This window comes from Enhydra lutris, unplaced genomic scaffold, assembly GCF_002288905.1.
Source record: "Enhydra lutris kenyoni isolate GAN:26980312 unplaced genomic scaffold, ASM228890v2 scaffoldscaffold21, whole genome shotgun sequence".
Taxonomy (NCBI): Eukaryota; Metazoa; Chordata; class Mammalia; order Carnivora; family Mustelidae; genus Enhydra; species Enhydra lutris.
The window spans coordinates 4,492,040-4,519,624 of NW_019154105.1; the positions used below are offsets into that span (position 1 = coordinate 4,492,040).

The 27,585-nt window shown below is 47.7% G+C and overlaps 1 protein-coding gene across 1 annotated transcript in view; it reads right to left on the reverse strand.

Moving 5' to 3' along the window:
* Positions 1-9,028: 9,028 nt before the first annotated feature.
* LOC111149126 (Fraser extracellular matrix complex subunit 1) overlaps positions 9,029-27,585 on the reverse strand; it is a 405,997-nt gene continuing 387,440 nt past the window's right edge. Inside the window, exons 71-75 of the mRNA XM_022506058.1 lie at positions 25,034-25,150; positions 18,483-18,649; positions 15,355-15,560; positions 14,064-14,210; positions 9,029-12,754 (exon numbers count right to left, since the gene is read on the reverse strand). Coding sequence (XP_022361766.1) covers positions 12,161-12,754; positions 14,064-14,210; positions 15,355-15,560; positions 18,483-18,649; positions 25,034-25,150 — 1,231 coding nt within the window. The 3' untranslated portion in view covers positions 9,029-12,160. The remainder of the gene's footprint in view (positions 12,755-14,063; positions 14,211-15,354; positions 15,561-18,482; positions 18,650-25,033; positions 25,151-27,585) is intronic.

A 27,585-nucleotide genomic window follows, 5' to 3' on the forward strand; every position in this document is an offset into this window, starting at 1 on the left:
CCGAAGCCCGGCTCGGACCGAGGGACTCGGGAGCAGCTGCGTCTGGAAGGACGCCTGGAGAACAGAGAAGCTACCGCCGCTTCCCGGGTGCGATCCCGGGTGCGAGGCCGCGGACCCAGGACCCGACTGCGCCCCTCCTTCATCTCCAGCTCCGGGAGTGCTCGCTTCCTCAGAGTTTGCGCAGACGAAACAAAATTAGAAAGTGATGGGTCCAAAGCCCCTGGAGGAAAAAGTGTCATAGTGGGACTCGGCACTGGCCTCAGCCCTTAGGTACCACCTCCCCCCCCCGCTCCCCGGCGGGGCTGGATCTTGAATGACTTCAGGTCGGGGGCATCATGGAGCAGCAGCAGGAAGGACTGCAGGTGTTGCGGGAGACTGCCCGACGGTCCCAGTCATCCTCTAAAAAGATAGAGATGCAGGTTCCATAAACAAGGAAGCGGAAGAGAGAAGAGAAAATTAAAATCCCATGGGAAGACTCTAGAGTCTCTGCCACTGGGACTTCCAAAGTGACCGTTAGAGGTGGAATTGGGGCGACTGTGGCTGTTTGGGCTGTTCCAACTGGCATTGCACCGTCCCTTGTCTTGCCTTTCCCGTTCGTGGAAGCCGTTGAAAGCGCAGGACGGCTGAGGGCAAAAGCAAAAGATGGAGTTCAGGATGGAACCCCGACTTCTTCCCAGAGAGAAGCAGGTGCTGCTCTAGGGTCAAGGCCGTTCTAGGATTTGCCCAAGAGTCCAAGTTAGACCACAACCAAGAGCTCTGGAAACAACCGGCCATGGGAACAGTCAAGAAGAGCCGTGTCTTAGTCCCTTCAGGCTACCGTAACAGGCTCCCATACACTGGGTGCTTATAGACAACAAAACACTCACTCCTCACAGTTCCAGAGGCTGGGAAGTCCAAGATCAAGGCTCCAGCAGGTTTCCTGTGAGGGCGCCCTTCCTGCTCCCAAGACAGTTAGTGGTCTTCTTGCTGTGCCTCAGGTGGCCTCAAGGGCAAGAGAGCTCTCTCTGGGGCCTCTTTAAGGAGGCACACATCCCATTTTTGACAGCTCTGCCCTTCTGACCTAATCATCCCAAAGGCCCCACCTCTGAATCCCATTGCTTTAGGGGGTAGGATTTCGACACATTTTGGGGGGACACAAAATTCAGACCACAGCAAGCAGCTTACAACAACTCCCACAGTCTCTTCTTTAAAAGTTACTACATAAGGCGCCTGGGTGGCTCAGTTGGTTAAGCAACTGCGTTTGGTTCAGGTCATGATCCAAAAGTCCCGAGATCAGGAGTCTTGCATCAGGCTCCCTCCTCAGCAGGAGGTCTGCTTCTCCCTCTGACCCTCCCCCTTCTCATGTTCTCTCTCTCTCTCTCACTCTCAAATAATTAAAATCTTTTTTTTTTAAAGTTGCTACATAAAATTTTTAATTGTGAAATATTTTCAAAGATACCAACAAGAATAAATGATATTATAATAATACTGACTACCCACGTACTTGTCACCCAGCTTTATCAAACCTTAAACATTATGTTGTGTTCATTTAGAATGTTTTCAAGATATTTGAAAAGACAAATGGATACCATTGATGTTTCTTTTGTGCTCTTTTGGATCCATTTGCCTCCCTCTTTTCCAGAGATAACTCAACAATAAATTCAGTGTCATAATTTTTGTGCATGTTGTTATACTTGTTTTCAAATATCTATACAGCCATAAATATTACATAACACTGTTTTGCAGATCTTAAAACTTTAAATAAATGAGGTCGTGATGTATATCCTTTGACCAGCTCTTTCTGTTCAGTGCTAGCTACTCTAGCAGCTATGGTCATTTTAAAGGCTGCATTGTATTTCGTTTTATGACTACGTCATGGTTTATGCATCCTTCTGATGATGGACATTACATTGTTTCAGTATTTTTCTACTATGAATAATTCTGCAAGGAACATTATTGTACATAGTTTCTTGTTCAGAGGCATGTGGGTTGATGACATTATCACTTGAAAATCAAGTAAGGAAAGAAAAAAGAGGAAACACTTGAATGCTTGGTGCAGGGAGCTGGTGGTTACTGGAAGTTATGAATAGGTTGCAGATTAGGCAACTTCAAAGAATTTTTAAACGGGACGATACTGCGAAACATTTTGAGAGGCTGGGCAAATGCGTCAGCTCCTGCCACCATAGTGCTAACAAACCATCCTGAAATTCAGGGGGTGAAAAGAAGTCATTTGTTCTCCCAGAGCAGCGGGATGTCTGGGCTGCTTCATGTGTTCATTCTGAGCCCAGGCCAAAAGGGCAACAGCCACCTGGAGGAAGCCGTTCCGGCATCGTCCGTGTGCAAGCGTGCACGCGCAGCTACACGAGCACTTCTCAGGCCCTTGCACCATGACTTCTAACATCACATGGGACAAACAGGATGGCTGGTCCTACTGCGGGGGTGGGTGGGTGGGCCAGGGACAGTTGTGAACAGTAACCTAACCCCTCCTAGCAGTATACAGAGAGCGGCGGAGGCGGCGTTGGGAGCCCCGACGTGGCCAAACGTCGTCAGGTGGAACAAGGGCAGCTGGAGAGGCTCCTACATCCAATATTCAGGTCTGGACACGAAGGTCTCAACATCTCAGGGTAAGGTTAGCCGTGGAAATAAGACCTTCTGAGGAAAAAGAGCTCAGGCAATAAACTATCAAATATTATTTTGTCTTTGAAACAACAAAATAATCGACAACATAGCTCACTTCTTCAAGTACCAGCTATATGCCGGGCGCAGATCTGAATGTGTTGCACACACCACCTCCCTTCACTTTCACCTCAATCAAAGGAGGTCGGTCCCAGGACGTACTATTTCTTAGAGCTGCATAAACTGTCCAGTGAGTAAGATCCTGGGCCAGTGCCTTTAAGCTTCACACCCAGTCAGCCTGCTCCGAAGCTCATCTTAATCACGACAGTGATTAATTTACACACGATGCCAAGAGGTTGACCCACGGGGCTTCCGTGAGAATGAGCGGGAGGGGAAAGGACTAGCAGGTAATCTAGGTGAAACCGTCCTTCTTTTATGTTCAAAAGCTCCACAGTTACAGTCACATTCTCTAACAACAGAAACTGCCATGATTCATGCCCCCTTGTTAGCTCAGCTGACAGGGAAAGAAATATAGATTAACTGCCTTTTATGAGTCCCTCCCTTTTCTGGAAGCAAATCATTCAACAAAAGAGAGACCCGTGGGCAAGCTGTTGGTTGGCACGCAACAGTAGGAGAGGGGCAGATGGTTTGGGTCTTCTGATTTCTGTGGTTCAAAATTCTGTACAAATTCTGATGGATCTGGACAGTAGGCAAAAGAATGGCCCAAAATAACCCCTGGCAACTTCCAATATGTTATGTTACATGGCAGGGGGGAACCATGGTTGCAGATGGAATTAAGCTAATCATCTGACCTTAATATAAAGAGATTATCCTGGAATATCTAGGCGGGTCAAATGTAGTCCCAAGGGTCCTTATTGGGGAAGAGGGGAACAGAGGCTGAGCAGAGAGATGGCTGAGTGAGAAAGGCTCAACTGGTCATTGCTGGCTCTGAAGATTGAAGGGAGTGATGACCCCAGGAATGCAGGGGGCCCCTAGGAGTTGGGTAAGACAAGGAGATGGATTCTCACTTGAAGACTCTAGATGGGATGCAGCCTGCCACTACTGTGATTTCAGCCTAGTGAGACCCATTGTGGACTTCTGATCTCTAGAAGAGTTAAGATAATAAACTTGTGTCATTTTAAGCCACTAGTATTTATGGTAATCTGTCACAACAGCAGTAGGAAGCAGATTCAGCACTCCTTTGGGCATGACCTCCACTGGGTGCCCTTTGGTACCACCCTCCACGCAGTGCAGTTAGATCTTCCTATCAGAGCCAAACAGTAATTAAATAAATCTGGTTAAGAAAACTCAAGAGAGAAAAGGAATAGTTGAACTTCCTCAGTTAATAAAACTTTAACATGGTTACATGGTTAAAATTTTTTTTACTTCTAAAAGACATCCATCAAAGTCTTGATCTTAACCATCCCACCCCTCCTCACCCCCCAACCTCATCCCTGCCGCTCACTGCTGCCCCGTTCAGGTAAGCCCTTCCTTTCGTTTCTTGTATATTCTTTCATTGTTTTCTTTAAGCAAAATCAAGCCAAATGAACACATGCTCTTATTTCTTCCCTTTCTCACACAAAAGCAGTATATTTTTATAGTTTTGCACCTTACTTTCCTCAACTAATTTATTGCTTTTTGATCAACACAGATGTGTGGATTTATTTTAATTAAAATTCATTGGTAAATATTTATCGACTGCAAACTACCTATAAGGCATAACACTATGGAAGATTAAAAGGAAATAATGTGACATAGTTCAGATATCAATGAATTTATAATCTAATTGAGGTCAAGACCCACTCCTGGGAAGCTAAAGTCAGTAGTTCAAGATGCTTTATAATTTGTTATTTGTAATGCTAAAACCTGGGGAAAAAACTTGTGGCTTTAGAAGAAAAGGGACACTAAAAGTTGGGGGCAGTCAGGGAATCAGGCAACGCAATCTGAATAATTTTAACATTATCATTTGAAAGAATTCTTACTTTCTTTTTCATTTTTAGTGTGCCCCGTGTCTCTCAATCACAGCGTAAGTTTGCCGTACAATCATTGCTATTGTCTTGAGCGAAGTTTTAGTGAAAAGATTAGCTTGAAGGAAAGGATTAGAACGAAGCCACTGTCATTTAGATGCCTGTAAACTTTTGGTTTGGTTTATGTACAACAACGTAAACTCATTTTTTCTAGTCTTTCAGCAAGATAATACACGCTGCCTTTAATGGCGACAGGGGCTGCTGGGGCTCAGGAAGGTCTTGAACAGAGCTTCTTTGGGCTGGGACATGGGGACCCATTAGAAGGTCAAATCCCTCAGACCTACCCCAGACCTACTGCTTTAATCCGCCCTCCAGGTGATCTGGATGCAGCCTGGAGCTTGAGGACCACTGGTTTAAGAGATCAACCCTCCTTAAATGGAAGAGGAGCTGAATTTGGAATAAACAGAGAAAGAGCCTTGCCTAAGGAGCCAGACACCGGGAGCCCGCCAGAGTCACAAATCTGAAGGGATGAAGAGCTTCCTTCCGAGAGAGATGTGGCGGCGCTCTGCCTTTCCTTCTGCCTGTAACTCTGACTCCCACTCAGAGGTTGCCGCGACACACTAGAAAGTATCAACTCATCCTGGAAGATTCTGGGACCAGCATAGTGGCGGGAGGTGGTTATTCATCGAGAAGCTATTATTTATGCCAGACATTGAGCAATGCCTTTGTGGACATGGTCTTATTTCACGCTTACTAACCAGTTTCGATTCGGTGTGATTAGCCGTATTTTGCAAACACAGAGACAGGCTCAGAGGGCTTGGGGAATGTGCACAGGTTGTGTTCCGCACAACCAGGAATTAACCGGGCTGGGCTTACATCCAGAAGGAAGTGAGCAATAGGTGATGGTATTGTGGCATTTATTTGCGCTGTTTCGGGGTCAGGGTTTAACCTCTTTGGTTTCAAGATGGTAACTTTAAAACAAAACACGCTCTAACGATTTTTTGAATTGTTCTCCTTGCAACAACTGCCCAGTTACCATCTTTTAGACCAGAATCAGTCTATGGCATGATTATAAAGCTAATATTTTTTCCCTCAAAGTGTGAGTTTTCTCAGAAGGAAGTGTTGAATGATAATAAATACTAAGATCTCAGAAACCAGGTTTGTAGTCATTCAGAAAAAGAACCCAGAAAAGATTATTTGATGATATTTGCACCGTTCTGAATACACGGAACTACCTAATAGTTTTAGAAGCAGCTAATTTTTCCTGTATCACCTTGTCCCTCTCTAAATAGAACCATTTGGGAGTCAAGCATAAGATTTTAGATCAATGTTATTGAGGTATATTTAAAATCGAGGCTAGCCTGGGAGGCGAAAACTAATAAAAGCAGATTTAGCTGACCGAGTGGTCGTAGGTATTAAATGTTTGCTCTTACAGTGGTGTGCTGAGGCTGGATTGACATGCAAAAACAAATTGCTACATTTTTAGGAATTTTGCAAGCAAACACAGCCATTATTAAACATTATATTAAACAAACGCAATCCTGGGGCACCCAGGTGGCTCAGTTGTTAAGTCTCTGCCTTTGGCCCAGATCATGATCCCAGGGTCCTGGATCACTTCCTGCGTTGGGCTCCCTGCTCAGTGGAGAGCTGGCTTCTCCCTCTGCCCCTCCCCCCTGCTCATGCTCCGTCTCTCTCACCGGCTCTCTCTCTCTCAAATAAATAAATAAAATCTTAAAAAAAATGAAAAGGGTTATTTACAGTGTGTAGGCAGGTTAAGTTAAAGGAATCCACACGGATGGTGAAGGTCCTATGGGCAGGAACAGGATGAAATCATTACTAACTTCACGCCTGTTGGCAAGAGAGGGTTGCTATTATCAACTTTTTGAGAACTGGACTGTGGAAGAGGGGCTGTGGCTCTGGAGGGAATCAACCAGAGCCACACATGGGGCAAGGCAGTGGGGAGTAGGGGGGAAGGATAGACACAGCTTAATTTCTTTCCCATTAGTGTCTCCATTTGGCCAATCTCAACCAGAAGCCAAGGGGCAGGGGAGCCTTGGAGAATCATGTCTGGAAAGTTGGTTTCCTAGAGCACAATCGGGGCAGAGGACTGGTGTGGAGACAGAAGGAGCAGCAAAGACACTTTTGGGAGTCGCTGGTACTGAGCACTGGTTCATTCTGGACACATTCCTAGTGAGGGAGATGTAAAGGAGACATCTTGAAACTGGTTTTTAGCAATTTATGAACACTCTCCCAGAGTGGGATTCTCATAAGCTTTCATAACTAACTCGTCTTGGAACTTGGTGGCCTTAAACCAAGGTGAGCCAGAGCTAAAACCATTAGCTTTTATGTTTGTTTGTTTTAGAAAGAGTTGCAGCTTGGGTCTATCTTATTGTATAGATCAAGTGACCACATTTTTCATGACAAGCATTAAATCCAAGTTATAGGGGCTTTGGACCATATTTAAACACCAGTTTGTGCCCGGGACTGTCTTGTGACCAAGACTTGAAATCCTGGTTTTCATCTGGAACTTTCAAAGAAAACTATCCGGGACAATGACGTACGACTCTCTCCTAGGGCTGTCCTGAGGACGGCATGAGGCAGGATGGGTAAGGGAGTCATTGCTCACAATTGCTGGAAGTGCCCGATGTTTTACTGGGGAGCAGCCAGGGCTACCGGCTACACGCAGGACACCATTCTCGAGGGCTCTAATTAGAATTCTCTCAGCCTCATTTGGGGCCAGAATCTCTATTACACAATCGTGGCATTTTAATATTAGGCTGAGCCACATAAAACAACTAATTCTGGACTACTTTTAACCAACAACATCAACAATTCTATGGTGCTGAACCTCGTGAGATATTCTCAGTATCATCTCCCTCTCCTGTTCCCACAATGTTTCTTCCAAACCGTGGTTGGTGAGGAGTTGCAAAATCTCAGTGAGAACTCTTTTTCTGCCCCTCACCCCCAAGTTTTCTAAATTTGATGCCTGTGAAATTTCAGGTCTCAGGAAGCATTTTCATAGCCAATCCTAAACCTTAATGATTTGGAGTTTGGTTCCTGATACAGCTTCTCTAGGGGCTGGAGAGAAATGTGCTCTGGGACTGAGAGCTCGGCTGTTAGGCAAGGGACAATCACAGGAAACCGGCAGGAAGTGAAGTTTACACCAAGTCCCAGTAGTATCTACGGAAATCCCAGGAAGTCCCAGTAGTATCTTCGGAAATCCCAGGAAATGTGGCCTCCTTTCCTCAGATTTTATGAAAACGTGCTTTCTCAAGTCTTGCTGAGTTTGCAAATTGCACTACTGGGTATTTACCCCAAAGATACAGATGGCGTGAAAAGAAGGGCCATCTGGACCCCAATGTTCATAGCAGCAATGGCCACGGTCACCAAACTGTGGAAAGAACCAAGATGCCCTTCAACGGACGAATGGATAAGGAAGATGTGGTCCATATACACTATGGAGTATTATGTCTCCACCCGAAAGGATGAATACCCAACTTTTGTAGCAACATGGACGGGACTGGAGGAGATTATGCTGAGTGAAATAAGTCAAGCAGAGAGAGTCAATTATCATATGGTTTCACTTATTTGTGGAGCATAACAAATAGCGTGGAGGACAAGGGGAGATGGAGAGGAGAAGGGAGTTGAGGGAAATTGGAAGGGGAGGTGAACCATGAGAGACTATGGACTCTGAAAAACAACCTGAGGGTTTGAAGGGGCGGGGGGTGGGAGGGTTGGGGGAGCCAGGTGGTGGGTATTATGGAGGGCACACATGGCATGGAGCACTGGGTGTGGTGCATAAACAATGAATTCTGTCACGCTGAAAAGAAATTAATTTAAAAAAGGGGGGCCAACAGAGCTCTCCTGGTCACCGCCATTCACAGTATTTTTTCTTTTCTACTATAAGGCAGCTCTGCACACATGCCTCGGCTCGCAGAATGCCGAGACTTTGGGGGCTCAATTGCTTTCTCACTCTGCCGTTGTCCCGTCACACGCCAATCGACTTGTCTGAGCCTTGGTCATCTCTCCAGGGTGAGTTAGGGACGTGTCACAAATTTTTGTGAGCGCGTCAAAGGACCAGCCATTTTCACACTGTATCAAGGATCCTCAGAGGGTCTGATGGTAATAAATACAGCATAAATAATCATCCTATTGTATGGTGTACGGAGATTGAATTATTCCTCTTCCTACCGGGGTTTCACCTGACCGCAGAAGATGAGCCGTGATGATCTGGGACTGTAGCTTCTTCTTCATCTGACTCATAGCTCGGGCCACGTGTGTCTCAGATTCAACCCCTTCCGGCAGGTTTTTTCCAAAGAACTTTGCCTCAAATTTTGGAATGATTTTGCCACCTCAAAGGCGATGTCTTATGTGAATGAGATGAATGATCTAAAAAGAACATAGCAAAAAAAATGCAGCCAGACGGTCCTTTATTAATACAAATTTATATAGTGGCATATGCTATTGGAGAAACCAGAAATTAGTAACACACAAATCGGTATTAGAAATACAAAGATCATTTGAGTCAAGAAACCAGGTTGACAGCACCACAAATGTTTCACTCAGTCTGAGCACGTGTGTCGTACCAAGAACAACGAACACCTACAGGACACAGACACCGAATGTCCTAAGACTGTGCACGCACGTCCCGACACGAATTCCACACCCTGCCGCGGAGTCTGTGGGCGGCCTCCAGGAGGCCTGGGGACCGCTAGAGGACAGCGAGGCAGAAACAAGGCGCAGACCCATCTCCCTCTCAACCCTCGCAGCCAGTGTGGGAGAGCACATCGCAACCCCTGAGCGTTCCTTGTTCCTCCTCCCAGAACGGCATGGTACAGAAAATCAGTAAAAACGCACAGGAGGCATCAGTGAGCAAGTTAGAAAAACTGAAGGGAAGGCTTTGACTGAAATAGAATCTTGCATCGGTGACCAGATTATCGGATTCCTACTGTGAAACAGAAAACAAACAAAACAAGAAACTGTACCAAAGCAGTAAATCTCAGCATCACAGTCTCAACACTCCCTACTTAGTAAGTGCGCATCCCTGAAGAAAGTCCTAGCGTCCGGACAAGTACACGGAGTCAGGGGACAAGCAGGACGGGAGGCGCGGCAGGGACAGTCCCAGGCTCTCCTTTCACACAGACAGCTCTCGGGCTCATGGTCCGCCCAGGAGATCGTCCTTGTCGCTCACGACCGGGTACTGGAGGCTGCCGAAAGCACCTGGAGGTCTCCGTCTCCATCTCTCCCTGTGGTGGCTTCACTCTGCACACGTCTGCGCTCCTCCGTGCACATGTCCTCCCCAGCGGGAGGGGAGGGATGAGCAAGGATATGGTAGCAAAGGTGATGGCGCAGGAAGTGTTCAGTGTGGAAGCGTTCTGGCAAGTGGAGACACTGAAAAATAACAGGCCAACGCGAAAGTTGCTCCACAAATGATAGGTTTTGTGTCCTTGCAGGATTAGCGTTAACCTTCTAGATTGTTCTGCAGGAGATTCCACACCAGGCTGATGAGCTCTCCAGCCGTGAGACACCAAGTCCGGATACTCCCAAGGCCGGTCCACAAGTTCTGCCCCACACTGCCCAAGCTGGTGTCCAGGAGCACGTGGCCAGTCGGGGCTCACCCTGTTCTAGCCTCTCCTGAAGACCTCACTCACCTCAGAATGCTGAGTCAGACTGTCCTGCACTGGAGGCTGATTCGGTTTCAACGTCTGCTGATACGTCCTGAGGGCTTCTCTGTTCCATCATCCCAAGACCCTGCTGGAGCCATGCCTATGTCACATGGTGCTTCTTTGTTCCAACGAGGTTAATTCATAAGCCAAGCAGAAGAGACAGTTTTGGGTTTTTTGTTTTGTTTTTGCTATCTGCCCATGCGATCTGGCCACCACCGTCTCTCACCTCCCTTCCTGAATGGATTCCCCCACCACTCGCCCATGACACCGTTCACTTGCTCACCCGCGGATACTTCTGGAGTGCGAGGCACCGCCCAGGAACCAGAGGCACGGCTCACAAGGTCCTTTTCTCAGGGGCTTGGCGTCAGGTAGAGATGCTGAAAACCGTTCGTGGCTCGTTCTTTCTGGCTTTCTAGCACCAGTGTTTGTGGTGTGGAATGTTCTCAAAGAGCTGGGGTCATGCTAATACAAGCCAGACGCGGCGTGCTGCTCTGTGGTCTGCTCAGTGGATACGGTGCGCCGTGCGCCGGGGAGAGAGTGTGACTTTCACGCCCCAGGAATGAAATTGTGCCTTCATTTCAAAACAACACGACGCACATGCTTGTGCCTTTGCCAGTCGGCCAAAACCAAAATGAGAAACACAAAGGCGCGCTGTGTGCTCACCACGCACAAAATCCTGGAGCTTATCGCGCACTACATCGTTTTGAAGCCGCGTGTTTATGGCCTTGTCGCGTGCTAATGTGGTCCAGCAGTAAGTGCCTGAGCTACCAGAAAAGACCCCTCTAAAGAGAAGTCCCCGGGAACTGGCGCCCTCCTCGGCCGCGAGCGCTGGGACGTGGTCCGTTGTGAGTCCCAGCTGGTGTCTTAACTCAGATTTCACTCTGAGCTGGGGTTTCTCCTAATTTGCTTTATTTGAATGAATCCCTTGCGTTTCCGAAACCCTCACAAACTACAGAACTCGCAGCTAGCCAAGGACGCGGGTTCGCCAGGACGGGGCAGAGCCTGGGGTGGCGGGACACTGAGGTGGGACTCGGAGGCATCCGTGGCCACACGGAATGGACAGGCCAGGCGCACGGATCTTGTTTTGCAGCCTTCTCTGTCAGGGAGGGTGTCCTGACGCGTCCTTGGTGCAGTGTAAGCCAGCAGGGCATGAGGACGTCCCCCGGGGCCGAGGGGGCCGTGCATCACTCATACGTTCGAGGCGCTGGTCAGGCCCCTCCTCTCTGCAGGTTTCAGTCTGCCCTTCTGTAAGGGGGTCCGCTGTGCCAGAAGTCTGGGCACGGGGAGCTGTGCGATTTCTCCTGAAAGTTGCAGCACAGGGCTCTCATCCAGGGCCCTTTGAAGCCCCCAGGCGGAAAGGCTCTGGAAGTGCAAAGGACAGTTAGAGGCCACAGTGTGCAAAGCGGTCAGGAGGATACAATTAGCGAATGTACAGGTGGTGCTGGTTTGCAGGATTCTGAACGAAACCAGTGTCAGCAGTCCAAACACTGCAGCTCGGGGCCCGGGGGAAGCCCCAGGACAAGCAAGCTGGAGGCGGGACAGGAAGCAGATGGCCGGCCCCCCCTGCCCCAGAGACCTGCGCTGCACCTAGCCCAGTCCCAGTCCCCCCAGCTCCAGCAGCCAGCGCAAAGGTCTACCCCGCCAGTCCTGAGATGGCGCTAAGCCCAGCCGTGCAGAAGGCACCGTCCGCAGCGCCCACGCCCTGCACGAGGTCTCCCCGAGGAACTCTGCTCCCGAACTCTGGGGTCTCGGTGGTTCTTTGTCCCGTGAGGTAGCTCAGTTGTGAGTTGATGCGTGTGATGTGTGCCTTCCGCCACTCAAAGCGATAGTCTTCCCTTTTTCAACTGCAAGATTATAAAAATACCAGTATTTGACCCCCGTTTTTATAAAAATGATTTTAGAAGAAAATACACACGGGATCTGTCTCCTCGGCTACACCTCCGTGCCGTCCTGCAGGTTGTTGTGAACCCTGACCTCCAGATTCAGCTTTTTCAGCTGCGCGCCCTTGAACGCAGATGCGCCCTCCGCGGCACCCTGGCTGTGCACGTTCCGCACCGTGCAGTAGTGTCTGCTCAGGTTCTTCTCCAGCCTGTCCGGGCTCCTCTGGGACACGTCCACCTTGGTGTTCAGAGGGTACTCCTCCAGAAAGTCCTCCGTGGGCGGTTTCTTCCTCTGCTCCTGGCACTTCCTGGTGAGGAAGCAAGCCACCGAAAGCACCAGAAGGAGGAGCATGATGGCAGCAAGGGCACTGCCGATGGACGCCCCGGTCGGGGACAGAGAAGCAGCCGCCACCGGCTCCTGCATGTCGAGATGCAGGGACTTCATGTTGGTGCCGTTCTTGACTTGGTCCCCTTCGTTGTCGTAGATGAGGGAGTCGTCGAGGGTCAGACGGCCGCTGGGGTCCACCAGGTCCCTTCGGTCACGCCTCAGAGGCGCCGTGAGAGAGCGCTGCACCCGGGGCCCTGAGATGGTGTCGGGGCCGATGATGTAGATCACCTGCAGGTACCACTGGTGCCCTGCTTCCACCTGCGGGAGGGGCACAGAGAGACAAAGCGCCCAGGTCACCGTTGCCCACGGGCCACTTCTTAAGGAAGGAAATGGAATGACCACAAGCCTTGGTAAATGGTCTCCATGGAAGCATGAGCAGCGGTTGGTGTCTCCTAGCCCAGAATTGAACCAAATACTGTAAGTTCTATTTTACTTCCAAACTGGGATCATCTTGGGCCAGCTGTCCACATTCTTGTCTGTTGCCCTATCTGTGTAAGGACGACTCCTAAGAATTGATCTTTCATGGTCCCTTTAGCTAAGTACATTCTTGGGCTTGTCAGTCTTTACTGGTATCAGCCAAGTAATAGGATTAACACCCATGTTTACTCCCCATGACCTCCAGTTGTTTGTGATGCTGACTTACTATTTATTGATGAACTTTGGCTAAACTAGTCGGTCAACAAATATCCACTAAATACCTATTCTGTGAGTAAAATGCAGACATGGGACAAAGTTTCCTGAATCTGAACACTTCCCGGGTCATGCCCTGAGCGGTTAAATCAAGGACTGTACTGCCATTTCCTGTCCCCCAATGAAACCCTCCACGGTTTGGAACTAACTTCTGAGGAATGGGGATAGTTCTGAACTCCCAGGTCACGGGTTACTACTTGAAGACAGGAAAAAGTGGAATAGATTTTGCGAGTTCATATTTATTGCTGGATTTAGAGTACTTTTGCTGATCAAATATTAGTAATTCTTGTCATTCTAAATTGCTGTACTGTGTTTATGACTTCGTGAAATGTTTTCCACATGCCTGTGAAAACCAGCTGGTGCAGCATGGAGCCAAAAAGGCAGGCAACACAGAAGAGTTTAGGAAAAACCAGAGTGCCATATGCACCCCGATATGCACAATGACAAGTGCCTGTAAGCGAATTAAAGAATTTTATTATTGCTGTGGTCGATTGGGATAGATGATGAAAATCTGGGGTGAATAGGGGCGCCTGGGTGGTACAGTCAGTTAAGCTCAACTCTTGGTTTGGGCTCAAGGTCATGATCTCAGGGTCGTGAGACAGAGCCCCACGTCTGGCTCTGCACTCAGCAGGGAGTCTGCTGTTCTCTCTCTCCCTCTGCCCCTCTCCCTGCTCTCTCTCTCTCTCTCTTTCTCTCTCAAATAAATAAACAAAAATTTTTTAAAAATTGGGACTAATGATAAGCTTAACACCCATAAAAAGGACCCACCAGCAAGAATGCTACAAAAAAAGACTAATAGTCCAGAGATAATGTCTTTTCCCTTTTTGTAGCTTTTCAAGCCTTAGCCTTACGCGCCTCCTCTTCTCAGCACACTTACCTTATAGAGCGCGTCGACTTTCAGAGTGAATCCATCCACACCTGGCATGCTACTGACCACATGGAAATCAGGCAACTCGGAGGCAAAGTGGGCTTCAAAGGGCACATCGTGGAAGTACTTATCCGTTACTTCGGGCTGACTGCGGTCCTAGAATTTCAGGAGAAAAGGAACGAAAGGTTTAGAGAGATGGAACCACTGACCTGTCAGAGGGCCGTCACTGGGAGGAGAAATGTACTCTCCACTCCCGCCTTGGGTTGGGTCAGGAGAATTCGCACTACAGCAGCCCTTTCCTTAGATCAACCACCGCCTCGGGGCACCCACAGCTCCCTTCAAGGAAGGGCGCTTGGAGGCACCCGTGAGCTCGAAGCTCCAAGAGTGGGATAGTCGAGACAAATATTTCTCAAGCCATTTGGTCTCAGGACCCCTCACACACTTAAAAATCAAGGACCCCAAAAGTCTTTTGTTTATAGGATTTATAACTATCAATATTTACTCCATTAACATTAACACGGAAAAATTAGCAAATACTTATTTTCTAGTTCATTTTAAAGTGGCAATGAAAAACCCATTACGTGTTAACATAAGTAACATTTTCAAAAAACAAATCCCTATATTCACCCCCACCTCCTCAAAGAGAGCTGACATTGTTTCGCACTTTTGCAAATCTCTGGAAAAGAACCAGATTCTCATTAACTTCTATATTGACTCAGTTGTGATATGTTAGTTTGACTGAAGTATATGAAGAAAATCTGGCCTCACAGGGATGTGTATTTGAAAAGGGGAGAAACGATTTCATACCTTTTTCAGATAATTGTGGATATTCTCTCTGATACCAAATAAAACTCAGTAGGTGGTATTTAAAAAGATTAGTTACAATGTGGAATTTGAAACCATATCAATAAACCTCTCATACTCTCTACACTCACGAGGGGATTAGAGTGGGGAAAAAAAAAAAAAAAAGCAAGCATCATTATATTATTATGAAAGTAGCTTTGACCTCGTGGACTCCCTGAACTGGAATCAGGGATATTCAGGGTCCATACTCTGAGAAACACTGGCCTTGACTTTCCTTTTCCTGGGACGTTAATGATAATAATAGTAGCTTGTCTTGTTGCCCACTGTAACCACCACGTTTGGTAATCCGTCCTCGCAGTTAGCTGATCACAGAGAAACAAGAGCACTGTGCAAACCGAGAACACCGCCAAGGATGGGGTTCCACCTGCTTGGGGCAGAACTCCCAGCTGAGGAATCAGCTCAGGGGTCAGCCATGCCACACTAACGGTTAGCGTACCAGCAGGAGAAACCTGTGTTTCAGGTGTTTGTTTGGCTGGATGCATCCATACTGTGGCCCTTCATTGTAGATTGTCCCCGTGGGGTCAAAGAAAGGCACGTGACCATCCTTTCCAGTACAAAGATAGACCTTCTCCAGCTGGAGTTTGTAAGCCGAATTAAGGTTTTGCTCTGGATTCCAAAGTACTCGGCCGTAAAGGATTTGACCTGGAAAGATTGAGAGGCATTAATTGGGTCACACTTAAAGATTAAAGAGAAAGAAATGTCAAGGGTAGGAAGGATTTAACACACTCCCTTAGGGTCTTTCTATGAAGAGCTTTATGGTTCCATGTGCCCTTAAAATACTCATTCATTCATTTCTAGCTTCTTTTATTCCATAGACATTAATCAAGCATTTAAGGTGTGCCACGGACTCTGCTGTGCAGAAGGGATACAAAGGTGAGAGAGATGCAGCTGAGAGGACAGAAATAAAACCTAACCAATTGCTAAAAATAGCACTGCTAACATTTATCAAACTCATACTATTTGCTAGGCACTGTGCTAAGTTCTTCCCATATAAGAAACTCACGTAGTGCTCACAATTTTACAGATGAGGAAGTTGAGGCACTGAGGTTAAGTGACTTGTTGAAAGTCACAAAACTAGTAAGTGTTGGGGGCGGGATTCAAAGTCAAGGGACTTGGGCTCGAAAACCCACCCTTATCCCAACACTATACTGCTAGGAGCCACAGTGAGGAAGGTTCATAGTGTTACAGGAGCAGATAGCTGGGCACAGAGATCTGCCTGGGGAGGGCATGGAAAGGATTAAAGAGGAGATATTGTTTGACCAGTATTCTCAAACATGAGTCGTAGGCATTTGAGCATTTGAGGTTGGAGACTGGGGAGAGCGTTCTACGCCAGAGAAAGTCCAGGCACAAAATACCGAAAGCTGGCAGGCCACGAGTCCTAGTGTTGCTATTGTCTCCTTAGTACCTGCTGTGGCACTTTCTTTACTTCTACTTTCTTTCCTTATACTATTTCATTTATTCTTCCCAAGAGCCCAAGGCAGGTTCAATTATTTTCCTCATTTTAAAGAACGTGTCCGAGGTTTCCTATCTGGGACATGGGAGGATGAGAATTTGAGCAGAAATCTGTCATGTAGAGTGTTTTCTATGTGGCACTGAGTAGGTCAGTGTGACTAGAGAGGAGGATGGTTAGAGGCTCTGGCAGGAGAGACTCCTGGGAAGATAGGCTAGGGGTGCTGGGGAGCCTGGACTTGGGTATTAAGAAATGGGGAACAGTGGAAGGTTTTAAGCAGGGTTGTAAAATCAACATACAGGGGCTTCAGAAACATGGAGAGTGGAGGAAAGACAAAGAGACTAGAGTCACAGAGATTGGGTTGGGGGCTATGCTAATGCTCTGTGAGAGACAGGTGTCTAACATACAGCTGTGAAGCATGGGATGAACTCAAGAAATGTCTGAGAGTCAAATTTCACTGATCTTAATGATAGATGAGAGGCATGGGAGAAGTGGAGGACGATACTGAAGTTTTTGCCTGGGGCACCTAGAGTATGATGATGTAGTCAATGCAGCAGCGGATATGGTAGGAAGGAGATAAGTCCTGTTCTAGACATTCTAGGTGTCTGAAAGACACCCGTCTGAAGCGGCTTGGTAGTTCCAGACCCACATATGGAAATGTAGAAATGAAGTTTGGAGACATCAGGGCAAGGTCAACTCTTAAGGAATGGCCATGGAGAAGTAGGAGAATAGGGAGTTCAGGACAAATGGATGGGCCAAGCCATAGGTATGACCAGAGGTAGGAGCGAAATAAGACCAGAAGGAGCCATGCATGGAACCTGGGGACAATCACATGGATGTGGCAGAGGACAAAGATCCAGGGCAACAGCATGACAAGTGGCCAGAGAAGCAAGATGGCGTCAGGTGAGGCTGCTGGGCAAAGGAAACCCAACAGGACATAAGTGTCAAGATCCACAAGTTTGATGTCATTGACAAAATCGAGTTCTGAGCGACGTGTGGTGGGACACTCCCAGCCTGCTACAGATGGACGGAGACAAAGGGCCACAGAGACTGTGTGTGCTCACCGCCCACTCTTTGAAGAAGTTTCTCAGAGAAAAGCAAAGGAGAAAACAGACTGAGTTTGAAGGGGAGTGAGGGCTGAGGGATGTTTTGTTTTTTCTGTTATGGGCAGACACACCTGAGCGTGTCTTTAGGATGACAGAAAAACCAGATATGAGGAGAAGGTTAAAGGAAGAAGAAAGGCAGAAGGCGCCACTGAGGGAAGAAAGGCAGATAACTCATTCATTTATTCAGTCAATATTTATCGAGAACCTAGGCACTGGTGGTCTGGTGTGCGAATCTGATATCTGATCACAGTCCCTACCCATGGAACTCAGTCTGGTGGTAGACATAAGCAACAAGTAAAGAAATATGTAATATATATTACACAGTACTTAAAATTGTGAGAAGCACTATGAAAATGAATAATGTTCTGTGAAAGTGAAAAATATGGAGGCCTACATTCAGTTGTTTGGTGTGGTCAGGGAAATCCTCTTTGAGGCAGTTAACAGTTAAGTAGAGACCTGAAGGAAAGAAAGGGCTATCCTTTTGAAACATCAAGGAAACCAGTTTGGGGCAAGGAGGGGGCAGAGGAACCATTTCTAGTAGAGAAAGCACAGAGGAGAGTACACGGACGTTTGGCAGCCCTGCGGCGGGTAGGTAGGGAGGGGTCATGTTGCAATCTCTCTCCGAGTAACTGAGAGATAAATCAACTTACCCCAAGCCAGACAGTGTGTTAGAATCTGGATGGAAACCCTAGTCTTCCTACCATTCAGACCAGTGTTTTTCCATAGTACCACACTGCCAGTCATTACAGTACCAAATATGTGACCTTACTTTGATACAACATGAAGGAAGGATATGGTTCTGTTCCTTGACTAAACCTTGGCTGTCCTGGAACCAAGCCCAGGGGAATCTTCACAGGAGAGTTGCCTGAAAGCCCAGAGCAGAGATGATAGTCCAGAGACCCGTCCTAAAGCATCTGAAGTCTAGCCAGAGTCTCTTTCTGTAGGTGAACGAAACAACTTACCTTTTTATTATTATTATTATTTTTTAATTGACATATAACAACTTACCTTTCGAGAAGGCCCCTTTGTAATCCATTTCTGCCAGGGACATATCGGATGTATTGGGGTCCATCAGGAACACCTTCTCATTATTGCAGAGCTGAAATTCAGTATTGAGCGAATACACAACTGGTACAGGGCGGTTGGTCTGCTGGAATGCGATGGGGATCAGGAATCTAAACGCGGGAGAAACAAGAGCTCCTTGAGAGCAGGGTCAACTTTGCAAACCTCGCGCTGTCCTCCCTTCCCACCCTCCTCAGGACTGTGAACCGTGTTTCGCTGCAGGTGCTAAATAATCACCAAATAAAGCGATGTGTGTAGGAGAAGAGCTTTACTTATTTGGAGAATTATGAGGTTAATCTGCTCTTTTGAGCAGAAATAATCTAATTCATCTTTAGAACTCTTTTGTGCTCTTTGCTCTTCCTAGTCCTCTCATTCCGAAGGTCCCTAAGGTTGCTCTTTGACTGCTGAAGGGCTCACTGCCATGGAGACCTGCCTAGACTTCTCTTTCCCAGATCTGCCTGCTCTGAAACTTTGACTCTTTCAAACCGATCCAAACTTATTTATCCTGTGTCCCACTCTTTAAGACATTGCTAAACAATACTCTCCTGCCTCACTCCTTGCTTCAACCTCCCTGGCCTTCTTTCTTGGTCTTTGGAATCTGTCCTTTTCTTCCCAGACTCTGGCACTTAAGGCTCCTCTAGCTAGACTGGCCTTCGTTAGGTCTCTTGACAGGTTCTCTGCTCCGTATTTCTACTGCTTCAGGACTCACTATTCAACAAATATTCACTGCGCTTTTATTATGTGAGAGACATTGTCCTAGCAACAGGAATTCATCTGTGAACAAAGCACATGCCCTCAGGGACAATACATTCCAATAGAGAGTCGGTTAATGAAATAAATTTAAAAACATATAGAACACAAGAAGGAAGCAGGTGATGAAGAGAAACACGAGGCAGAGAAAGGGAATGCTAGGAACAGGTTCAGCTGGAAATTTAAATATGGCGGTCACAGAAGGCCTCAGTGAGAGGAAAACTAGGAGGATGGAGCTCCGTTGCCTGAAATGGGAAAACTGTGGGAGGACTAGATTTGGTGGAGGAAGTGGAGGGGTTCAGCAACAGGCATGTTCAACTTGGGAGGCCTACAAGAGAGCCAGGTAGAGAGGCAGAGCAGTCAGTCTGATGCAGAAATCAGGATGTGAGAGGTGAGCTCGGGATGAAGGTGCTCCTTTGTATTTAAAACCTTAGGAAGAAAGGATGAGTGAGACCACCATGTGGAAACAAGAGAGAAAAGAGACAGTTCTAGCATGGCACTTAGGGTGCTCCAAATTCAAAGGCAATGGGGAAGAGGAGGAACCAGCAGAACAAACAGTGAGGAAAACCCAGTGGGTAGAAGAAAGCCTATAGAGCTTGACACTAGCTGAGTGAAGACAGTGTTTCAAGGAGGTGACTGAACAACTGTTAACTGTTGCAAAGCCGTTGCAAGACATAAAGGTGAGAGTCAACCTCTGGTTCTAGTAAGTTCATTGGTGACCTTGACGAGACCAAGCTGGGTGAAGGGATGAGTGCGGAAGCCTCACTGCGGTGGGCTCAAGAGATAGAGAACGGAAGGTGCTAAACTGGAGATTGCAAGTCTAGGCAACTCTTGAGAGATAACTTGAGGTACAGGGAAGGGAAAATGAATGTGGAGGGAGAAATGAAGTCAAGAAGTGACTTTTTTTTTAAAGATGGGTGAAGTTACATGTTTTTAATGCTGATTGGAGTGATTCGTAGAGAGGAGACTGGCTTATAAGATGCTCTTTATAAAGTCGGATGAGAGGATTTGGGTTTCAGTGCACAAGGGGGGCGCTGGCTTCAGTAGGAGCTAGGACTGTTCCTTCATGGATAGCTATGTACCTGCAGATGCGGGGAGGGGGTAGATATGATGTTAGGAGCTTGGGTGAGTTCTCTTCTGATTTCTTCTGTTTCCTCCAAGAAACAGGACACAAGATAATCAGCTGAGAGTGAGAATGGGGGAAGATATAGCAAATTTGAGTGGGAAAGAATACAATAGTTGAGAAGAGTGAGAGAGTGAAGCCATTGTTAGGGAACTATTTTGTTTTCTGCTGAGAAGACCTGCGGGTCAACTTGAGGTTAGTGATAATGAATTTGAAGTTTCCTGACTTTGACCTTGCTGGACATTCTGCAAGAACGCTCCTCCTCTGTCTGCCTTTCTTTGCCAACTCAAACATCACAGTGCCTAGGAAGTTCACTCTCCTTCTCTTCCCTTCCAGGCTAGGTCAAATCCCTTATCATTTGTTCCCACTATTTCATGCACTTTTCTTTCACGGTACTTACCATGATCTTTTATTTAAATAAAGTGACTTAAAATATAAATCAGGTCAAAGTCCACTTCACCCGTTACAGGCTGCACAGAGTCACAGCCGGTGTCTACTCGCTCAGTGTTTTACTGTCATTGCTAGCCAAGCTTCCGACACACACGTTTGTTAAAGAACAATGCGTGAGGGATAATTTCAGTGCTTCACGCTTGCGGCAGAGTCCACCTGACTATTCCTTACTTCTGACTGAAGGTGCCGCAGTGGGTAGATCTGAGAGGGTGGGGTACGGGGGGGGATCTTGGAGCGTAGGAGCAAAGGGCACAAGCTAGGGCTGACCCTGCTTCGACAACTTGGATGTAACCATTCGTTGCACCAAGAGCTCATTTAGCGGACTCAGGAAAACAGGTTTTTCTTGGTCCTGGTATTACCAGATTCCACATAGTGCCTGACACCTAAGATACTCAATAAATAGTTACTGATTAAACAGAACAAATCATGGACTAGAGGGGATGACGGTGATTTACAAGGTGAGACGATCCAACAGACCTCACAAAAATAGGCATTCGAGGAGACACAGTTCCTTTGAGTTCAATCTGAGTTCCCTGCGTCGGCCTTGATTATTTTCTGTGTTGCAGTTCTAATGCATCCCTAGGGAGCCACAGAGATGATCCAAAGCAAGGGTAGGCCCTACGGAGAGTCACCCTGGGAAGAACAGGGACCCCACAAGTAATGATCTCCCTGATGTAAAGCAAAGACTCCCAAACCTGAAGCCTCAGTAAAGGAACCCAATGACACTGTTCCCTCTGCGACCCCCAAGCCCACACAGCACCAGGGGTACAGATGGGCTGGTGTCTCCTTTGCTCCTTTCTGTCATTTCCAAATGGCAAAAGAATTAAAAAAAAAAAAAGTTCTGGCACCTCCCCGGGAGAAACTCTTCTCACCTGTGTACGCTCAGAGACACACAGAGCATTCTTCACAATAGAATGTGGGATTATACACCAAGCAGAATGGCCCAATAACGTGCGGCATCCCCCTACAATGAACACTTTAGACAGAGAGGCTCACCGTACAGTACTCACACAGTACACAAATCAACACAATGCTGGTACACTTCTGAAGCAAGAAGTGACTCAGTAGCAAAACAAGAAAAGCTGCAGAGAGAATTTGTGCAGGAGGACCTTTTTATATTGCTCAAAACCACACAAAACCATGCACAAGTCAACACGAGGTAAACCAGAAACCAGAACAAGGGATGATAAGGACAAATATCACTCTAGCAGTTCCCCGGCTGGGGGAGGTGGTGGACAGGGCAACTGGAGGCCACTACAGGTATCTAAAAGGTACTGGGAATGTTCTCGTTCTTTTTTATTTTACTCCAACTTTCACCTGATACAAAATGGGAATAACGGTGTCAACGTTGTGGGGCACACTACAGTGAGAAGTAAATGTTAAGAGCTTAGTGCAGAGTCTCCCACACCGTCTGCACCCCATATGTGATGTTTAACGTCGCCAGCAGTTACAATTACCTACTTGATCATCAGTAGCCCAGTCCCAGAGACACTCGCTCAGGCAGTTGAATTCCTATCAGATGATGCTCTATTACTCGAGGTTTTACAGATGATCTTCTATCTAAAATATATTCATAACTTAGAAACTGAATACGTGAATACAATCCCCCAGCATATGTCGCCTGATTATTTGCCCTCTGTTCCTCCTTATTGCAGCCAACTACCATTTTCCCGGTCACTTCCCTTCCCTCACTTGGCTGACCACCGTGCTCCTACCACGGATCTTGGTGATTTCAGCGTCCACAGGGATGAATCATCTGACACCCTTCAGCTCTCAGTTCCTTGACAGCTTTGCCTCCAAAGAGCTTGTCCACCCGACCATGGCCACTCACGCGTCACGGTCCTACTATGTGCCACCTCCCCAAGTCTCATTTCCCAGCACCTCGCTCTCTAACTACCACCTGCTGACTTCCCCGCTCACCCCTACTGTTACTTCCACTCGTTCACTCTCTAATCACACGGGACCTCCCTGACCACTGTGACCAGGAACGGGAACACCAGCACACTCATGGGGGGGAAGGTAGACACCTTGTTCCCTGTAACAAACACTTCAGAAAACTGTCTGCAGTTTCTTAGAAAGTTAAGCATGTATCCACCATGTGATCCAGCCACTGTATTCCTATGTACGCACACGAGAAAACAGAAAGCCTATGTCCATGTAAAGGCTCGTGTGTCTATGTTCATGGTGGCTTTACTTCTCACCACCATCACCTGGAGACAACCCAAACGCCCGCCAGCGGATGAGCTGATAAGTGAACCAGAGGACCTCAGTTCCCTGGGAGACGACCAGCACCGATGGGAACGGACGGCTGCTACGCACAACGGAAGGCATAAAAATACTCGCGCTCCGTGAACGAAGTCGGAGAAGGATGCATCCTGTGTGACACCATTGACATGAAGCTCTAGAAAGTGCGAAGTAATCTGTAGTGACGGAGGCAGATCAGTGGATCCCGGACAAAGCGGTGGCTCGGGAGGGGTGGGAGGGAAGGCTACCGAGGGGCACGAGGAAATGGATGTGTTCGTCACTGTGCTAGTTGTGGTGGCTTCATGGGTGTACACGTATGTCGGAAGTTATCGAATTGTATCTACCTGAATATGCACAGTTTGTCTTATTGTCAATGAGACGGCAATTTCGGAACTCATCGGGCTCTCGGCACTGCCTGATCGGCCGCTATCGGCAACCCTTGCCCACTTCCCCACTCTCTGAGATGACTGCCTCACGCCCTCCTCTCTTCCCAGACCTCAGGCTTCCTTACTTCCAGTTGAGGCTCAGCTTCTCATTTTGGAGAAAACAGATTTAAGCAGATTCTACTTTGCCATCCCTGTCCTCCAATCTACAAATTCTCCCCTCACCTAGATCCATATAGGCCCTCCCTCCTCTTCCAGTGGATGAAAGCTCTGGGCTTCTAGTGAAGGTGGGCCCGTCCCCTCTTGTCTTGGACCTATCCCTACCCTGCTCAAAGGCTTGGCTCTGCAGACTTTCCCCTCTCCTGCTGCAACATTACATTTCACCTAACAGACCAATAGGGTTGCTCCCACCAATAAACAGACACCCTGAAATATTTTCCACTCTAAATCACAAATAAGACCTCCTTTGGCTTTGTATCTATTTCTAACCACTGTCCCTTTCCTCTGACATTCCTTATAATTAAACACCATAGGCATAGTTTATCCTTGTTGTCTCTACTGTCTCTCCTGGGTCTCTCATGGTCTGATCAGGCTTTAACGCCTCAGTCCACTGGGCCTGTCCTTTGTCAAGATTACCACCCACTTCTCAATCGCCAAATCCCATGGCCCATTCTCAGTTTCTTAATTTGAACGTCACGTTCCAAATTCTCTCTATGGTAATGTCAGATCCTGTCCTCAACATCCTCTTAACAATGTTTCCTCTTTGCTTTGCCCAGCTGCTGGGGAGACGGTGCTAGAGAAGCGCTGCCTGAGAGCAAAGGCTACTTGTAATGCTCTGCTGTGGTCTCCATGCCAGATCAGAGCCCCACACACAGTAAGAGCTGAGTCAACAGTGGGTGAACGAGAGAAGGTGTGGCGGATGCAGACAGTCTCGGGTCTGAGGTGGGTACCGGCTAATGTAGAGTTGATTCTCATTATTCGTAGTAAGTATGTTCTGGAAAGTCACGGTGAATGTGTGTCAGTGAGTATCGAGCCACTGTCCTGGGGCAGACGCAGGGCAGAGCTCTTGCAGCCATGCGTCACATTTTCACCAACTGGCCAATACCTAGCCCCGTTCTCTGCATGTTTCTGTTTAAAACCTTATTTAATGTTGTTAATTTGTTAACATAGAACATGTGGCAACGGCACTTAGAACCTGTGCCCGAGGCTTCTTATACTTAGGCATCAGGTAGACCTCAGCACTAGCTTGGGAGCCGCTGTCAACGTGAAATCACTGGTTAAAAAAAAGCACAAAAGTGTGCAAACCACGGCACTACCCAGACCCTGAAAACGATACTCGTTTGTAGTGAGAAAGCTGACAGTAGAAGGGAGAGTGCTGCCTTGCTTGACCTGAGCTGGGAATGTGGGTGTCCAGAGGCTCAGCGTTTTGCCACCCAGTCTGTGTGCAAATGACCACGAAGCCATCGCGGGAACCGATGCCACCATCACATACACACGGGAGCGAGGGGGTGAACTGACAGGCCGTGAGGCTTTGCCGGCTTCCCTACCTTTCCGGGGCATGTGCGGTGCAGGCCAAAGGCTTGTCCCCCGGGTCAACCCATGGCTGTGTGGGCTGCGCGGTGCACGGGATCAGGTAGATGGTGTACTCGCCCGAGTAGTCCTTCCTGGAAACACGCAAGCACACTGTGGTGAGAGGCCGTCTTCTAGCTTATCTACTCACCCAGACACACTGCCTTTGTTCAACACGGTTCCAGGAGTATCTGCGCTCTGCATCAATAGGCTTTACGAGTCCTGAATGCAATCTTCAGACAGTCCTCACCGGTCACTGCAACCGTCAGGGTATTGTCCAGACGTGTTCAATAGAGCTACTTTACCCCATTCCAGTCCTTTCCATGAGAAAAGCTGAGAGAGGCATCTTGTTTATAAAATCGTAAAAAGGTTCAAGGAAAGATAAAACAGAACTGGCCACTTCCTTTAGATTCCCACGAAACTTGTCTGACAATTTCTGTTTAGTGTTTCTTGTTGATGGGCGCCCCGTTCAACACGTTCTTGACTGTGAAAGATTTTATTTATTTATTTATTAAAGATTTTATTTATTTATTTGACAGACAGAGATCACAAGTAGGCAGAGAGGCAGGCAGAGTGAGGGGGAAGAAGGCTCCCCGCTGAGCAGAGAGCCGGATGCGGGGCTCAATCCCACGACCCTGAGATCATGACCTGAGCCGAAGGCAGAGGCTTTAACACATGGAGCCACCCAGCAACCCAAAATTTTATTTATTAAGACATGGACAGGTCAGCGGCTGCTCTGACAGAAGTGGTGGCCAATGTCTCAGGGTTAAAGGGCACCCCACTCCAGAGAATGCCCGCACCCCCATTTCCTTAGCATTCAGTTTCTGGGCTCCTCTTCCGAACTCTACAGACCCAGCCCGTCACGGGGTTGTAGAACAATGTCTCTTCTCATAGGAGACTAAGCGCTGGGCAATTTCCCTATTTGTGCTGGATCACAGGATTCTGTAGGTTATGTCACCAAGAGCAGGGAGCCTTTGTACCCTCACAGCTGTGGTGGAGCAGCAGCCCCCGCCCTGAGAGCCTGCCTGGAAGACAGCCAGACAGCCAGAGGCTTTGGGAAGATTATTCCAGAGTCCTGGGAGGCTGCCGTCCCCGGAATGAAGACGGTAGGGCTATGAATCGTAATTTTAACTCTTGTGGACAATCCCTGAGAGTTCTCACATTTGCCGAGTTTGTTGTTTGCCCATTTCTTTTGTATTTATCGATTTATTCATAAAGTGATAGCAAAGACTTGGTTAGATAAATAAACAAATATAACTTTTATGACACATCCTGGGGTCATTTTAGTGGAACGGCAGAAGCTGGAAACTGCGAGATGCTCTAAACCTGGCTTGCCTTTGCCTTTCCACAGTTCCATGACCTTCAGCAAAACACGCAAATTTTCAGAGCTGAGTTTCTAAGTCCCTTCCTGCCGGGCCGTCCATATGTCTGCTGTTTTCCTCCATGACCCGTCTCTTCCTCCAAACCTTGGAACAGGGGAGATGAGACCTTACACATCCTATCTGAATTACATGAAAATTGACACGCATAAGGTGAATAGTAACCCGTAATTAATAGAAACACTCAGAACTGTCCGTGCTGGAACCTTGCTTTCACACGGCGGGATCATGCCACCCCTCCGCTCAAGCCTACTGTGGCTCTAGGGTAAAGGCCAAGGTCCAAGCTCTGGTCTGCAAGGCCCTGCGTGGTGCCCCCCACTCCTTCTTTGACGTTACCGCCTGTCCTCCTCCTTCCTGCTCACCCCCCTCCAGTCGTACCGGCCTCCCTGCTCTCCTCCCCAGGGTGCGAGTCATGCTGCGGACTCGGGAGTCCGGCCAGCGAGCTCCCACGCCTCCTCCAAGTGTTCGCTCAGACGCACCCTCTCGACGAGGCCTACTGTGCACATCCTAATTGAAATCACTCCTGATTTCCCTCAGAGCCTGGGGCACCTGGGTGGCTCAGGTCATGATCCCGGGGTCTTGGCATCGAGCTGTGCATTGGGCTCCCTGCTCAGTGGGGAGCCTGCTTCTCCCTCTCCCCCTGCTTCTCCCCCTGCTTGTGCTCTCTCTCTCTGTCAGATAACTAAATAAATTCTTAAAAATAAATCCTTAATTTTTCCATGGCACTCCCACTTTCTGACATGTTCTGCTATGCTTTTTACTATGGCCACATTTTGTGTCTTCGTACTTCACTGTAAATGCTGTGTACATCTTTATTTTGTCCACGGATGCGTCCTCGTGCCCAGAACCTGCCCTAAGGCACAGTAAATAAAATGCTCAATAAATATTTGTTGAACAAATGAATGCAGGACAAAGTACATGGATTCCCAACCCCACAGTCATACTTTTCTCATTCCCTAAATATGATTTAGGTCCATTTCTTCACTATCCCTGCAAATATGCCAAACAAGGCCCTAGAGGTAGGTTTTGAATTCTGTAGGTCTCCTCCTCTCCTTCCTGAGAACTAGGCCTTTCTCATTGCATCATGGGGCACGGGCTGCCCACCTCCTCCATGAAGCCTTGTACAGCTCCCAGCCCCCCCTGAACAGCGA